At 46.3% G+C, this 17,564-nt stretch overlaps 1 protein-coding gene across 1 annotated transcript; it reads right to left on the reverse strand.

Annotated features, from left to right (window-relative positions):
• Window positions 1-7,857: 7,857 nt before the first annotated feature.
• On the reverse strand, window positions 7,858-10,602 carry SOX11 (SRY-box transcription factor 11). Its single transcript, XM_088479521.1, has one exon. The coding sequence runs from the start codon at window positions 10,503-10,505 to the stop codon at window positions 9,345-9,347; it is 1,161 nt and encodes a 386-aa protein (XP_088335647.1). The 5' UTR covers window positions 10,506-10,602; the 3' UTR covers window positions 7,858-9,344.
• Window positions 10,603-17,564: the final 6,962 nt, after the last annotated feature.

Genomic DNA, 17,564 nt, shown 5'->3' on the forward strand with positions numbered 1-17,564 from the left:
AGCTGTCAGTAGATAATGATATGTGGGAGCACTTTTCCTTCTCATACCTTGGTCCAGAGCTGGGGTGAAGCAAGGTTGGGGAATAATTTCATATTGCTTATCCTTCAAATCACATATTCAGCATCTCTCGGAGTCCTGCCGTTACAAGGTCAGACCCTTTCTCACCCAGGATGCTACTAAAACCCTCATCCACACTTGTCAGAATCCTGGTGCTGGCATCTCAACAGCTGGTATCCAGGTCCGACGGGCGATGTCACTGACGACTCGCGGGAGTGCGCATTGTCAGTGACACAGCGGATACACACTGGCCGATGTGCCCAATGGATCGGATGACATATCGTCTAGTGTGTACCCAACATAAGTCAATCCTGCAATCTACCTAGATTAGTTATTTTGCCCATCCTTGGATCTGTGGTGTGTCGAACCTTACATAAGTGTGCAAAGAGCAGGGCTGGATTAAGGGGGGGCGACAGGGGTGGTCGTCCCTGGGCCCCCACACACGGAGGAGCCCCCACTAGCAGTGGTGCACTGTCTGTGCCCGCCGCTAGTGTCCCCTCCGCTAGTGTAGTGTAGACCGCGCAGTGAGCGCGGCCACACTACACAGTGACATACACACAGACGCCGGCGGCAGCTGTGTGTGTGTTACAGCAGCCGATGAGAGTCGCACAGACTCTCATTGGTTGCTTCGTCAGCTGAGGGAGCCAGCTGGAGCTCACTCATGAGCTCTGCCTTCCGGCTCCCCCCCCGCAGCTAGTGATGATGGGAGAGATGTCATGACGCTGACGTCTCTCCCATCTGTGAAACAGAAGAGCCGGGACTCGTGTCAGGAGCGGGGATTCAGGTAAGTTTTTTTTTTTGTGGGCGGGTGGGGCAGCACTGTCACTGCATAGGGGGGAGCGCTACAGGCGTCCCTGTATAGGGAGGCCACTGTATAGGGGGGGGCTACTAGGGGCAATACATGGGGGGGCTACTACTGGGGGCACTGTATACCGGGGGACAACTATTGGGGGCAGAGAATGGGGGACTACTAGTGGGGGCACTGTATAGGGAGGACTACTACTGGGGGCACTGTATAGGGGGGACTACTACTGGGGGCAGAGCATGGGAGGACTACTACTGGGGGCACTGTATGGGGGGACTACTACTGGAAGCAGAGCATGGAGGGACTACTACTGGGGGCAGAGCATGGAGGGACTACTACTGGGGCAGAGCATGGGGGACAACTACTGGGGGCACTGTATAGGGGGGACTACTACTGGGGGAACTGTATATGGGACTACTACTACTGGGGGCAATACCTTCACGGGAATACTACTGGGGGCACTATATAAAGGACTCTGTAGGGGAGATTACTACTGGGGGCAATGCATAGGGGGGGAATATTACTGAGGGCAATGCATAGGGGGAACTACTACTGACGGCAATGCATAGGGGGGGCAACTACTGGGGGCACTGTATAGGGGGGACCACTACTATGGGCATTATATAAGGGGCACTGCATAGGGAAGACCAATACTGGGGGCACTGCATAAGGGGCACAACTACAGGGGCACTGCATAGGGAGGACTACTACACTGCATAGGGAGGACTACTACAGGGGGCACTGCATAGGGAGGACTGCATAGGGGGGACCATTACTGGGGACATTGCATAAGGGGCACTTCTACAGTGGGCATTGCAAGAGGGGCATTAAGGTGAATAGAAAGAAAAAATCATATGGTGACGAGAAACGGTGGTATATAGGGGCCCCCACAGACCTTAGTCTGGCCCTGGCAAAGAGGCACACTTTTCATTTAATACCTGTAGTAATACTAAAGATATATTAAAGTGGACTGATCCAAGAACAGTTTTCTCTTTTAGTCAATGCTGGTATAAATCCAAACCCAAGATTTCCAGTTTATATGTCAGTCTTCAATGAGGGACAGTGTTGGAAGACCTTGCTAAAAATACAGATAAACGTCACCTATACCTCCAGCTTCATTTACTATTTACTACATTGGCAGGGCCGGCTCCAGTAGGAGCCGCGCCCTGTGCAAAACGGGGCTGAGACGCCCATTAACTGCGTGATTCTGAAAAGGGTGTGTGGCCTAATTACCATAGGCCACACCCCCTGAATGCCGCTATTTAGGGGCATGCCCGTATGGCACGTCTCCAGTTTAACGTCAGGCTGGGGGCAAGCCCAGCATTCCTTTAGTAGCTGGGCTGCCCCCAGCCCTCTTCCTGCACTAATTGGATGCCATTCGAAGCATCCATTCAGCTTCTCCAGGGTCCGGCACCGCCATAGCGATGGGGGTGCCCAACCTCCCGCGGGACACTTTGGCTCGCAGGTGGAATAGCGGGGCATTTGCCAAAATACGGGACTGTCCCGCTGAAATTGGGATGGTTGCCCCTGTTCAGCCGCACTAGTCGAACGGGTCTCTCAGCCTAATGATAGGCTACTTACATGTGTTTCAGTGGTGTCATTGGTTCTTAGTGGACAGAATGAGCAGAATTATCATGTCATTGATGCCAATGCTGAAGCCTCATAAATATTGAATAAGCTCATAAATAGGAAACCTCCACAGTGTCGGGTACGAGTTTATTTCATGTAGATTGTCAGCTTTCAAAATGTATATACCAACATACAGGGTGTTTCATTCGCTATTGGCCCCAAAGTTGTCATTATAATTTTATTTAAGTAATTGATGTAATTTAGTAAAATGTGACAGACATACCTTGTTCTATGTGAAACATGAGTCATAGCGAGTGTTGAAAGTGTTCGCCATTAGCATCCAGGCCAGCTGATCACACACGCGCGAAGTGAAGGCCAACTGTTCACCACTCTAGTCAGCAGCGCAGTCCAAAATTCAAATAGGGGAGCCACACCAACTGCCAGTGAGGATATAACCAGTGTGGATGGCAGTTGGTGTGCTTCCTCTATTTGAATTTTGGACTGTGCTGCAGCCCTGAAACCGCCACTGCTAGTCAGTAGGTATTCCTGCTTCTGACAGCGCTGTTGTGTACTGTGGCGTCCACATTCATCGTGCCTGTGTGTGTTGAGAGAAAACATTCAGCGGGAAATTGAGACTGTGAATCCCAATATGTTGGTTAAAACATGTTAAAGCTTTCCTGGATGCTAATGTTGAACACTTTCAGCACTTGCTATGTCCTCATATTTCTCATAGACCAAGATATGTCTGTGTCACAATTCACTAACTTACATCAATTACTTTAAAAATTCTAAGAAAAACTTTGGGGCCACTAGTGGGTGAAACACCCTGTACTTATCATGTAAAACTTAAAAGAAAGATCTACTTAGGAGGTATTTTCCTTTAAGTGCAAAAAATATGCCCTAAGGATCTATTTTCAAATATAGCCCCATATTTTATCTGTAACAATTTGCTTACTACACAGTCTTGTAAAGCTTATCTAAGCATTTACCCCTATTCGTCTGTTTACAACTGGGCCTCACGACTGCTTATTTATATCATCATGCCCAGCGTGGTGGCGTAATAATTGGCATTGCTGCCTCATAAAATGGAGTATGCGAGCCTAATTCCTAGTCATGGACGATATGTGGGGAGCTTGTATGTTCTTCCCGTGTTTGTACAAGTTTCCTCCAGGTGGGCAGATTTCCTCCCTCCCTCCAAAAATATATTAGCAAGTTAATTGGGTTTTGCCAAAAAATTAGCACTGGTGTATGTGTGTGCACTTGTATTTAAGGCAATTTAGACTGTAAGCTCCAATGGGGCCGGAACTCACAGGAATTGTATATATTCTCTGTACAGTACTGAGTAAATTGATAGTGCTACAGAAACTGATGATGACAATAATAATAATAACAGTTAACTTTAAATCTTAAAGTGCAAAAAGCTTTATTGAATGCCTTTAGACAGAGCATCCAATATGGCCATTGTACTGTAGATCGTAACAGCGGCAAGTCTTATATAGAGTTTAATAGAGAATGTATATAATAAACAGTGATAGACAGGGACCTTTGTGTCTGTTTTGCACATTTAACCCCTAAAACAATATACACACTTCAGTGAGTCTTTCATATGGCAATTTGCTGCCCTCATTTGAATTCCAGAATAGTAATCTGCTAATCAAGTGGCTGACCGAGAAACTTTGTGAGAGTTAAAATCAGGAACATGAAAGTGGACGTGGCTTAGGATGAATGGTAGAAACATGGTAGCCTTTGGCTTCACGGCATGATGAGAACCACATGGGGATCAGTAAGGTGAGAGAGGATTGCAAGGGCGGAGCTTTGCTAAACAAATTAAAGACAAACACAATCTGTTTTTTAAGTCAACATTCTTCTTGGTTTAGAAAAAAAAAAAAAACCTTGTAAATTGTCGATGTTGATAAACACAAACTGTGTTACTCCCTAGTGGTTACTATGCAAATAATAAATAGAAATAGGGTATTGTTAAAAAGAAAATAATACTAATCACAATTTAAATTTCACTATACTTCTATGCCCATCAGAAATCATACTTTGAAAAGTCACTTTTTTTTTTTTTTAGATTAGTATATGCAAATACCCTAACAATGTATCAGTGTGCACCGAGACAGAATTTTATTATGTAACCACAGCTGCAATGAGAGCAGAAATATTTTCCTAACGGCTATTAATGCTTGAGATCAGAGCCGAAAACCTGTTTGGGTGGATCATATTTTGGGTTTAATAAAACGGTACAGTGGTTTCTATTACCTATTTATAAAAGTGAATTGGTTTTCTGGTGGAGAGAAAGGAGGGGCAGGGCAATAAAAGAGAATTAGAGAACCCTATCATAAATTCCCTAAAGGTGCCTTAGAGGTACACACTGATATTGTGACTACAGTCTCTGGTGATACAGCCGCCACACTCCTCGCCTCAGTGCAGGGAACAGATTTCAACAGCACAGCATGACACCCAGTGGCTATAAAAGGACACTTCAAAGAGATTTTTTTAATACATAAATATAAAGGTCTATTTAATTTCTAGCAGTTGCCTAAAATGTTTCTACATGTAACTCTCTGGCTCCATAAATATATACAGTAAAATAAGCAGTATATTCAAGCTTGAAGCCCGATGAAACAGAATCACATAGTCTATATTATATTTTGTCTTGCAATGTAAACGTAGAACTCATTTTAGCTGAAAGGCTTACTTACCATTAATGCAAAAAAAAAAAAAAAAGACAAACATGCTATTCCTTATTATAGCATTTAGAGTGACTCTCTTCATTTCTACATGCTAGGCTGTCAGGTTTAAATGACCAGAAAAAAAAAAAAAAAATCGAAGCTGTTTCTCCTTAAATTACTAGCAGAGTGAATGGTAATTGTAAGCAGATTGCCCTTTATTTGTGGGCTAGGAATAATTACCCTTAGGACTGGACTAGGCTTATATCAATCAGTTCCCTTTAACAGATGACTAGCTAAAGATATCTATTTATTTTTCTCTTTTTAAAACAGACAATCTGAAAAGTCATGCATATATCATCAACCTTTACATCTCCAGAATTACAAACCAGGAAAAAATGCAACGTTTAGAAACTCAATTTGCTTAGCAGTTTATTTTTATTTATTTGTAACCTTGCAATACCCCAGATAATTTACTGGTCTAGCAAAACAAGTGCATATTAACACATTTCAGCTGATCCAGAAGTAATTGTATTATTGGAAATAATATCAGACATATTTTACTTGAATGGATTCATGATAAGATACCTGATAGGAGCTGCCAATTTTGTGCCTCTATCCAATTGGCAGATGCTGGTGTGACCTAGCCTTAGGGTCTACTTTAATGATTTGCATGAAACTCCTGACTCAGTGTAATTTATTCCACATACATCAGAATTTGCTTTTATTTATATATGTATTTTTTTTCTTTTTCCATAAAGCTTAAAGGTGAGACAGTCTGCATACAATATCAGCACTGAAACCCTGAGTCTGGAATAATTTTCCAATACCAAACTGCAGAATTGGATTGCTATTCCGGAATGTATAAGCAGAGATCAGCAACCATTAAACAAGTTGTTTGCAAGGTATGTGAGTGTGCTGGTGATAGAGACTGTCTAGTGTTTCATATCCATCTCTCCTCAGTGCATGGTTCCAGTCCTGTGTGTAGGAAGCAGACGCAGGGCTGTCTGGTGATGGGGGGGTTGGGAGTGCTATTGATGGATGTTGTCTAAGCACCTCCTGTGCATGCTATAGGCACCACAAGCGGAAAGCCCCGAGGGTGCAGGCATTTGCTAAGGATTTTCATTCTCTCCCTTTCCAAGCAGACCTACACTTGGTTTATTTTCAGACAGATGCTGTGTTTTATTGTAGCTGTCCAATAAATGCTCTTTAGACCATCTGACCAGGGCATAGGGGCTATTTCTCCTTCTGTTGGTCTGGATGTAGCTTGCCAAAGACCCTATTCATGAACAGATGCACAGTAATCTTTAAAAAAAAAAAAAAAAAAAAACCACACACACCAATAGAAAATGATATATTGCAATAAAAAAAATATTCTTGCAATAAACCTAGTTTTCATGCAACCAGCCCTACAAAATATGGGTTTCAAAAAATAATAATATATTAACTTTAGGAGTGTAGCTCCTAGGTGCAGTGTTACAAGTAGGCAATGGCATACTGTTAAGGGATTAGATTCCCATCCTGTGCTATTTATTATTCTTTGCCAGCATACAATGATGTAATCTCTCCTGTTCTTAGGCAGTCATACAATCATTACATGGACCACTGCATTACTGCTTCTCTTTGATACCTCGACAGCTGCAGGCAGAGATTTACATCATAGATTGTGTGAAATATATATATATATATATATATATATATATACATATACACACACATTATATATATATATACATACATACATACATACATACATACACACAATGTATAGCTCACACATACATAAATATATATATATATATTGTATTATATATATATTATGCACATACACACACCTATATATTTTCTTTGAAAAGGTGTACAAGGTTTGTGGGGGGGGGGTACTTGAACTATAATTTCAGGTTACTAGAGCAAAGAGATCACCTCTACAGCAGCTGGAGTGTCAGCTATGAATGAATGTAGAATAAGCAGTGCATTGAATTACAGTCCAGGCAGATAGGATATATTTTCTGCAGCACACTAGACCCATCACACTCTCCCTCACCAACCTATGTCAATAATTAAAAAGCTCTCTACCCACTAAATATTACAAGAGCCAACCCTGCTCTATGTGCTTCAGCTGTGGCAGATGAATTGTAAAAGGACAGGTCTGCTGGCTGGGTTTGATCTGTAGCACTCTGGCTAGACAGCCTCACATGAGTGAAATGATGCAGATGTGTAGGGGGGCTGGAAGGTGGGGTTAGCACACAAGTCATGATACCTACACAGGCTGCATACAAAGCACTAACCCGGTGTCATGTTACTACAGCAGAAACCTACTGTCTGGAGTCTAAGCTCTTATCACACGCCCAAATACACCCCCCACCCCACTGCATGTAGCCTACAGTCACCTTATAGATCACACAATGCAGACATGTCTGAGTACATTAACGATATGTACATGTAAATGCCTGTACCTATAGCGAAGGATCCTTCTAAAGCATGCAATAAAAGTACATACATGTAATGAAAACTAAGTAATAGCTCTTTTAATAAATGCATCTGACTGCACATGCACATGTTAAGACTAAGCATGTAATCAGTGTCAATTCCCCGACCAATTCATCATGTACAGTGACTCATTTGCATACATACATCACATCTGTTTAGGATTTAATATATTAATATTGTGACCCTTAAACCCCTATATGGACTTGGTCAGTGGTGTAAAGCCCAAAAGAAATCAACCCCCCCCCCCACCACACTCCTCCAAGATCTTTCTGTACAGAAACACTGACACCAGTACCAGTTTCTATCAGTTCCAGCTGATTTATTAAAATCATCAAGATACAGACTTTCAGCATTAGGAAAACAGGCAATGATGTAGACAGTGCACACGTCTGTTATTCCATCATTTGCTTTAGAATATGCAGATGGTCTGTACTCACTTTTGTTTCTGTTCAGGTTATATTGCACATTTTTAGAAACCTTTTTTTTTTTTATGTGCCTTTTCTTGCTAAAAAACAAAAAAAACAAAAATTCCAGCATCCAGTTTTCATACCTTCCGTCAGGCCCCATCCACATATCACAGCATATGATACACATAGAATCCTACTATATTACAGTACATATACAATCTTTAAGCTAACAGCTCGGAGGTCTATGTCACCATTTCAATAAATCTTTACCTACAAATATTGGACAAATCTGAACTACAGCTGTACAAATAATAAAAAAAAAGGTTTTAAAACCACAAGGCCTTTTAGATGCAAGGATTATTTTTTTCTTCCATTTTTAATCCTTATACCAGGACATAATTTTATCAACAGACTTGCATGCTAAAACAGAAAAAAAAAATAAACCATAGGAAGTGCCTGAACGTCTCACTTTAAAAAAAAAAAAAAAAAAACAACATCAAAAACGAAATGACAGCAGGAATGTTCCCTTTTAAAACTGTACAAAAATACGCCTGAAAATATCTCAATTTTTAAAAAAGACTGAGGTCTGTTTATGTATCAAAAAAATGTTTCAATACCTTTATGTTTTGTACTGAGGTCTGGGTTGTCTGAAATTCAAGGAGGTATAAAGGGAACAAGTTACAAAAAAGGTTGGCAATTAAAATCACATTGTGAAAAACCAGAGACATTTGTTTGTTTTATGTTATTTTTTTTTTTTTTTGTGTTGATCTGCAAAAAAGTAAAAACTCTTTGATTGAATACAGTTCACAGTTAAGTGTAAGCGGTGGTCCTGTGTTATCAGCTCCCTGCAGCTTTAAGAATTGGATGCATAGAAGAGATGAGTTGAGTTTTCTCCCTCCAAAAAAACAGAGGTTCCAATAGTCTTTTTTTTTTTCTTTTCCAGATTTGAAATGTGTCAGAGGAAAATAATAATAGATTACACAAAATGACCCCCTTGAGTATCAGCTCAGCTGCCAAGAAATAAACATTTCTACACAACATTTTCCAGACCGTTGACCATCAAAAAAAACAGCTTCTTTTGTATTTTTTTTTCTTTTTTCAGAATGGTTTTGCCTTCTTCCTCATGTTCACTAATTTTACAGTGAATTGCCAGAAATCGCAGGCAGGGAAATCAAGACCACCCCCCTCCCCTAATTTTTATGAATTTAGTTTTTGTTTTTTTTTAAAAATGGTCCCCCATCCCTTCCCAGTTTGTTTGATTTTTTGCCTGCCCAAAAATATTAATACAAAAATTACAAAAAATAAAATAAAAATAATAATAATAATAACAGGGGGAAAAAAAAATCAGTAGGTAAATACCAAGTCTGAGAAGTTGGCCTCTAACCAGTCCCCTGCAATCATCTCGCTGAGTTCTGGGGTGCAGTAATCGGGGAAGTCGAAGTGGGAGCCCAGGCTGCCCTCACTGCACGAGTCCAGGTCCTTGTCCACCAGGGAGAGGGAGAGGTTTCCTGAATTGGGGTTCCCCAGCTCGGCTGCCTGAGGGTTCTGGGTGAAGTTTAAGCTGAGATCGAAGAGGAGGTCGTCCCTGTCGCTGGGTGAGGTAGAGCCGGAGGAGCGGGAGGAGGAGGAGGGGGCCAGGGTGACGGTGGGCTGCGCGGCGCAGGGCTTGGTGATGTTCTTGAAGTTGTAGTAGAGCCTGCTGCCGGCGCTGCCCGGCTCCTCGTACATGCTGGCCCCCTCGCTGGACTCCGCCGAGGAGCTGAGGGTGGGACTGGCCGGCACCTTGGCCGCACCGTAACCTATCAGCTGCTCGTCCTCCTCCTGCTTGATCCTGACCTGCAGCTCGTCTTCCTGGTCCTCCTCCTCCTCATCATCATCCTCTTCATCCTCCTCGTCCAGGAAGACGCACTTGGCTGCCTTGCTCCCCTTCAGGCTGCCCAGCACGTAGTCCTCCTCCATCCCCGGGTGCCCCTGTGGGCATTTGCCCCCGGGCTTGCTGGCTTTCAACTTGGGGCACTTCTTAGCCGGGGTCTTGCTGCTGCTGCTCCTGATGCCCCCGGGGATCTTCTCCGGAGACTGCTGCCCCAGAGCCGGCTTGCTGGAGGAGGGAGCCTCCAGCTTGGGCTTCTTCCTGGGCCGGTACTTGTAGTCGGGGTAGTCGGCCATGTGTTTGAGCCGCAGCCGCTCGGCCTCACGGATGAAGGGAATCTTCTCGCCGTCGTTGAGCATCTTCCAGCGCTTGCCCAGGCGCTTGGAGATCTCGGCGTTGTGCATGTCCGGGCTCTGCTCCATGATCTTTCGGCGCTCGATCTTGGACCACACCATGAAGGCGTTCATGGGGCGCTTGATGTGGCCGGTGGCCGTCTTGCACCAGTCCCGGTCGCTGTCGTCCAGGGCTGCTGGACTGCCTGCCAGGAAGTCGCCCTCCTCGCTGTCCACGGCCGGGTGGCTGCTGCTGCTACTGTTGCTGCTGTCCAGCTCCAGGCTGTCTGCTCGCTGCACCATGGTGTGGTACGGTCTATGGGGGAGGTAAAGCCCCCCGGCCCCGCTCCGGTCCCTGCTGCTACCGGAATGCTCGGCGCCCGTGCTCCCTTCTGCAGGACTTCCAGCCCGGGTACTAGTTATCCCAGCGATCATAGGCATTACATCACCCCCGCCGGGGCCAATCAGCGGCCCGGCGCACTCTCGGGTCACGCCCATCCCCGGTTGCCATTGGAGCCAAAATCTAACAGTAGGCGGGGTCAAGGGGGATCTTAAAAAAAATATATATAAATAAATAAATCGGCAACCACCAGTGGAGAAGTGTCTGCTGGAGTGTCACCCCTTCCCTGCCGGCCTGGACCAGCAGCCTGGGATGCACTGACATCATCCTCTAACTGACAGCACAGGAGTCACTCCCTGGCAGGGGCTGCACATGCATCGTGATAATGGGGTGATCGTGGAGGAATCATTTCCAGGATACAGCTGGGGGTGTGCAGGATTAGTATCCATTCTATACTCATCTACATATGTCATATGATATATGCAATAATGTATCCATACTCTTTCGCTCCCTCTCGCTATCCATACTCCTCCCTATCTCTTTCTCTCCTAAGTATGTAATAATGTATCCATATTCCTCTCTATCTCTTCTTCTCTGTAATAATGCATCCATACTCCACTGCCTTTCTCCATATAATGTATACATTCTCTCTCTCTCGCTTACTCTCTATGTAATAATGCATCCACACTCCTCTGTCTCTCTCCCTCTCTCTCTATGTAATAATGTGTACATTAACTCCCCCTCTCTCTCTATTTACTAATGTAACCATACATCATACACCTCTCTCTCTCTCTCTCTCTCTCTCTCTCTCTCTCTCTCTCTCTCTCTCTCTCTCTCTCTCTCTCTCTCTCTCTCTCTCTCTCTCTCCTCTTTCTCTCGTTTCCAGACTGTGTACATTACTCAATGCAGTCTTTTCTTAAAACTGTACTCCCTAAAGCACCTACTGAACAAGCAACTCTAGCTGCTGAACTACAAGTGCCATAATTCCCTATCAGCTGCACTCCTGGAAGTCCATGCCAGGATTATTATTATTATTATTATTATTATTATTATTATTATTATTATTATTATTATTATATACTTATATGGTATCATTGCTGGAGAAGGGCACTGTGCCTCTCAGTGTTAGCCCCACCTCTGAACATATGATGTCATGTCATTACACCAAGGGGGAGAGGCCATTCGTACCAGGAAGCAGAGCCCCGCAGAGCATCCTTTGGATGATCTGGGCAGCTCTGCAACAGTGCTCACTCCGGCTGCCAGGGCCAGACTACCCATCTGGCACTTCTGGCAAAAGCCAGAAAAGCGGATGGCCAGAAGGGCCAGTCCAGTGTTAAACCTTGGCCGAGCTGCTTTACCTCCCGGCACTCTGCTCAGCCGCGATACTGAAAGATGGGGCGTGCCATGAGGCCAGCCCCCCGTAACTCTCGGCATGCCCCCGTGAGATGTAACCACGCCCTGTTTTGCAGGCGCAGTCCCTGCCGGCTGCCATCAGAAATTGTGGGGACCAAGAATGACAAAATAGGCAGCCCCGCTACCTTATCCCTACACGAACATTTTTTGTCAAATATTAAAAAATATCAAGCCTGCCACTATGTCAAGATAGACTCTTTATGGCAGGTCCCTAATCACCCTAATTAAATTAACTTTTTAAACAAATCGTGTTTATGGTAACTACAGTGTAACCATGCAAAATAAAGTCTTCTGTCTCACCAGTCCTGCAATGTCTCCCTAGTGCCCCGCTGCAGCCTGCACTCTTCTGTTTCTCCAGCCATGCAGTGCCTCCCTTCTGGAGTTCTGCACATGCGCAGTAGACTCTGGGCACACTTAAGTGCCCGGAGTCTACTAATGTTCCAGTGGCTGGCCAGCCGTATCAGTCGGCTGCCGGCCACTGGGGATAGAGGAGGGGGCCCCGCACGGGAAGTGCACACAGGCCACCTCCTCTCTTAAGATGCCCCTGCGTGCAATGTCTCCCTAGCCCCAGCGAGCACCCTTCTGTCTCTCCAGTATCTCCTTAGCCCCAGCCAGTGCCCTTCTGTCCCTCCAGCCCTGCAGTGTCTTCCTAGCACCAGGTAGCACCCTTCTGTCTGTCCAGCCCTGCAGTGTCTCCCTAGCCCCAGCGAGCACCCTTCTGTCTCTCCAGCTCTGCACTGTCTCCCTATCAGCAGCCAGCATCTTCTTTCTGTCTCTCCAGTATCTAGTTAGCCCCAGCCAGTGCCCTTCTGTCTCTCCAGTCCTGCAGTGTCTCCCTAGCCCCAGCGAGCACCCTTCTGTTTCTGCAGTATCTCCTTAGCCCCAGCCAGTGCCCTTCTGTCTCTCCAGCCCTGCAGTGTCTTCCTAGCCCCAGTCAGCACCCTTCTGGTTCTCCAGCCCAGCTTTGTCTCTTGTCTCCAGCGCTAGTCAGCACCTTTATCTGCATGACACCTTCTTCTGGCTGCTCCCCATGAGCCACGCTCCTCTTTCATCTAACAGCACAGTGTGACCTCATGGCATCATGCGCACCATGTAGCAGAATAAAAACAGTATTGCACAGCAGTAGGAGAGGGAAGGCGGTAGTAGCGGCAGGCCCCTTATCACTTTATTCATGTATTAATAGCGAGTGCGGTAGAAACAGGTGCCCACCCTCTCTGTCCAAGTGTCCGAGCTCGGGAATCCAAGCCCAACAGTCCCCTCCTGATGTCGGTCCTGGCAATGCTACTTGCTGCAGGGTGCCATTCCAGGCACCCTGCAAGCAAAATGCAGATGAAATGGGGCAAAAGAGGTGGCATCCCCAGGGTCCTGCACCCGGACCATTGCACCACTCACACACACACCCAGTTACAGACCTGTATGACACCACAAGGGGTCCACAGTGCCTATATAGTACATAGGGCCTGATTCAGACCCACTCGTGAGCGGCTGTCCACTCGCAAGTGGGTCAATGGTCTGCACTGAGCATGCGCACGACGGAGGGAGCTCCGTCGTGCGCATGCGCCAGACGCGACGAGCGAAGGACTTTCCTTCGCTCGTTGTGTCTGATCAAAGGGGGCGTGCTGTCAATGTTGATTGACAGCACGCCCCCTTTGGTGGGCGTGCCGGGGGCATGCCTCCCTGATGGGGGCGTTCCCAAGGGAACGCCTACCATCAGAAGCCGGCCCACTGACATCACTAGTGATGTCAGTGGGAGTGATTTTGGCTCTGATAGAGCCAAAATCACTCCGGGCCTTGCGGTTGTAAACCTCAACCGCAGGCTCCAGCTCGCAGTTTCGATGGTCGCGATGGTCAAGACCATCGCGGCCATCAAACTGCACGCTCGTATAGGCTGTGGGTGGTGACCCACAGCTATACGAGCGTCCAGGAGGACGCTCCATTTTTATGGAGGGCGGCCCTCATTCAGAGCGTGCGCTCTGCTCAGAGCGTACGGCTCTGAATGAGGGCCATAGGCAGTTACAGTGCAAACAAAACAAAAGAAAGCGGAAAAGACTGTACAGTGCAAAACATTGTAGAACATGGACTACAAGCTAAATAACCACTGCTGCACATCCAGGCATAACCACAGCACCAGCTAAACCCAAAGATTTGGTGCAGCAGTTTTCAATGGGGAAGAGATGATATAAGTGAGGAAGAGAAAAACATAGAAGGAAAGAGGGCCCTGCTCATTAGAGCTTACAGTCTAAAGGGGAGGGGCAGAAAGACGGGTGCCAATGAAAATAAAAACAGCCTTCTATATATAGTTTATTTTACTGAAACATAATTGTCTATATTGGTGTCACCTATAAGAAAATGGGGTCAAGGTTAACAAGTAAGGGTCTCAGAACACATTTAGTTATCTTTATAGAATGAGAGGGAAGCTATGTTTAATGGACAGACAGTAACTAGGTCAATAGATAGACACTAGAAGGTAGACAGTGAATAGGTCATCAGGGACTTAGGTCGACAGGTTCAAAAGTACGACATGTCAAATGGTCGGCAGGTAAATGGTCTACATGCAGGCTTTGAAAGGGGACGGTTAGGGTTAGGCACTAGGGGGAGGATTAGTGGTAGGCACTAGGGGGAGGGTTAGGGTGAGGCACTAGGGAGAGGGTTAGGGTGAGGCACTAGGGAGAGGGTTAGGGTAAGGCACTAGGGAGAGGGTTAGGGTTAGGCACTAGGGGGAGGATTAGGGTTAGGCACTAGGGGGAGGGTTAGGGTTAGGCACCAGGGGGAGGATTAATGGTAGGCACTAGGGGGAGGGTTAGGGTTAGGCACCAAAGGGAGGGTTAGGGTTAGGCACTAGGGAGAGGGTTAGGGTGAGGCACTAGCAGGAGGGCTAGGGTTAGGCACTAGGGGGAGGATTAGTGGTAGGCACTTGGGGGAGGGTTAGGGTTAGGCACCAAAGGGAAGGTTAGGGTTAGGCACCAGGGGGAAGGTTAGAGTTAGGCACTAGGGGGAGGGTTAGAGTTAGGCACTAGGGGGAGGTTTTGGGTCCGTGGGTAGGATTAGTGGTAGGCACTAGGGGGGGGGTTAGGGTTAGGCACTAGGGGGAGGATTAGGATTAATGTTAAAATAACATGAAAAGGTTCAACCTTTTCTGTGTCAACCTTTTGACCCTGTCAACCTTTTGTCCCTGTCGACCATTTACTTTCTACCTTCTATTGTCTATCTATTGATTGTCTATCTATCTGGTTACTGTCTATCTATCAATCCACCCTCATTTTAATAACCTCTACCTTGTTTATTACTGAGAGTGCGAAAAATGTACTTATTTTTGTATTGTTAGTACATTTATTGACTATCGGTGGAAAACCATGCACATTTCTGTTTCCGGGACTGATTCTGCAATACAATTTCATTGGAGTAGCCAGATTCACCAAGCAAATCCAGACACAGAGGGACTTGTTCATTATCGGGACGGGAGCTGTTTGGCCCCTGATGATTAAGTATCCAACTCACACACCGCGAGTCGGGGCAGGGGATTCTTAATTACTGGATCAATTCAGCATTGGATGGCTGTTCCAAAAAGCAGCTGTCCCTGCAATCAGTAACACTGCTACCAAAGTAGCAGTGATACTTCCGCCTGATTTGCTAGCCTTGTGCGCATGTGCATGGCTGCAGGGCGTTCAGTGTGGAGGGATTCGCTGGGATCCCTCTTCGCAACCCCGGCCCTCCTTCCCAACTCCATCTGAAGAGTTTGTAGAATACTAGGTGACCCTATCGGGCCCTAATAATGTATGGGCCCATTACTTAAAACTAGCTTTTCAGCATGTGTAATGGGCCCATTAGCGATGATGAATAGTCCCCATAAGAACATGTTGCCAGGATGCACACAGGGGTGTATCTAGGGATCCAAGCGCCCCTGGCAATGTAATGGACTGGCGCCCCCCCTATGCTGCATTACCCCCATTAGTAGCCCCCCTATACAGTGCCACCAGTACAGTGTCCCCCCTATACAGTGCAACCCCCCTAAATGACCCCCAGTAGTGGCCACCCCTATACAGTACCCCCAGTAGTGGCCACCCCTATACAGTGCCCCCAGTAGTGGCCACCCCTATACAGTGCCCCCAGTAGTGGCCACCCCCCTAAATTGTCCCCAGTAGTGGCCACCCATATACAGAGCCCCCAGTAGCAGGAAAAGCCCCCCATTAAGTGCCCCCAGTAGCGGCCACCCCTTATTTCAGTGCCCCCAGTAGTGGCCACCCCTATAAAGTGCCCCCAGTAGTGGCCTCCCCTATAGAGTGCCCCCAGTAGTGGCCATCCCTATACAAAGCGGTCACCCCCTATTTCAGTGCCCCCCCCTAAACACACACACAAAGAGAGAAAAAAAAATTACCTGATCCTAGTTCCTGACGCGACCGCCGCTGTCCGCTTAGTCCCGCCCGCTCTTCTCCTGCATGGGAGAGACATCATACGTCATGACGTCTCTCCCATCACATGCTGCAGAGGGAGCCGGAAGACAGAGCTCATTAGTGAGCTCCAGCCGGCTCCCTCCGCGGACAACGCAGCAGCAAATGAGAGTCAGGCAGACTCTCATTAGCCTGTTGCTATTACAAACACACAGCCGCCGGCGGCGGCTGCGTGTTTGTAAACTGTGTAGGACAGACTGCTATCACTGCGGTCTGCCCTACACTTGTGGGGCGAGGGACTTGTCCACCCCTTGGCTACTGGTGGCACTGCCGGGTGGCGCCTCCCCTTTGGTCGGCGCCCCTGGCCAATGGGTAGATACGCCCCTGGATGCACAACAATTGATTCACAACTTCACATGCATGACTGCAGTGTTTTACATGCAACATGAATCACATGTTTTGCTGCCAGGCAACACATGCAATTCATATGTGTCTGGATTCACATGGCAGATATGGTAACCCTATGCAAAAGTTGCATGCAAATGATAGATTGTATTTCTAACATGCAGTCACACTATTGATGTACCTCATCCTTGTATAAATGTGTATGGAAGACCTTAACTAATAAATATCCTCTTGGGAATTTAAGAGTTCCTTAGATTTATGTCATTGGACAGGACTGTAGTATGTAGCAAGTGATTACCAAACAGCATCTCAAGAGGATATGCATCTGCGGCTGCCCTTTCTATACTGGTCTCTCTGGCCAAAGGGTCTTAATTGGTGGACTAAATCATTACAGCCTAGTGGCTTCTCCCTCCCCCTTCCTGGCTCTCAGTCTGGTTCTACTTCGTCCCTTGAAATCTACTTCACGTATAAATAATACACCTTTTGTTTAGTTGACTAAGCATACAATGTACAAAGCAGAAAAGTGTTTTATTGGAAAATATTAGGCATTGTGTGATTAGATGCATTGGTGGGCACTTTTGCCAGATATGGATGCATAAAGTATATTTCTGGGCACAGAACGGATGGCTCTACTCCAAACGTTTGACACAGAGAGGTTCTTGAAATTCTGTCTACATGCCCTCTGTGACCTGCCTGATAACAATGCATTGTGTGAGTAATTCACCTCAACAGAGGAGGGGGACGGTGCTTTCAAATCACAGCTGAGCACCAGTCAGGCCATTGAAGGTTTCGCCCCAGAAGCAGAATTCTGTAAAG

The sequence above is a fragment of the Taudactylus pleione genome, unplaced genomic scaffold, assembly GCF_031769625.1.
Source record: "Taudactylus pleione unplaced genomic scaffold, aTauple2 ptg000238l, whole genome shotgun sequence".
Taxonomy (NCBI): Eukaryota; Metazoa; Chordata; class Amphibia; order Anura; family Myobatrachidae; genus Taudactylus; species Taudactylus pleione.

Excerpts from the sequence above, each read along its gene's own strand:
- SOX11 (XM_088479521.1), bottom strand. The coding sequence starts at position 10,505 with ATGGTGCAGCGAGCAGACAGCCTGGAGCTGGACAGCAGCAACAGTAGC.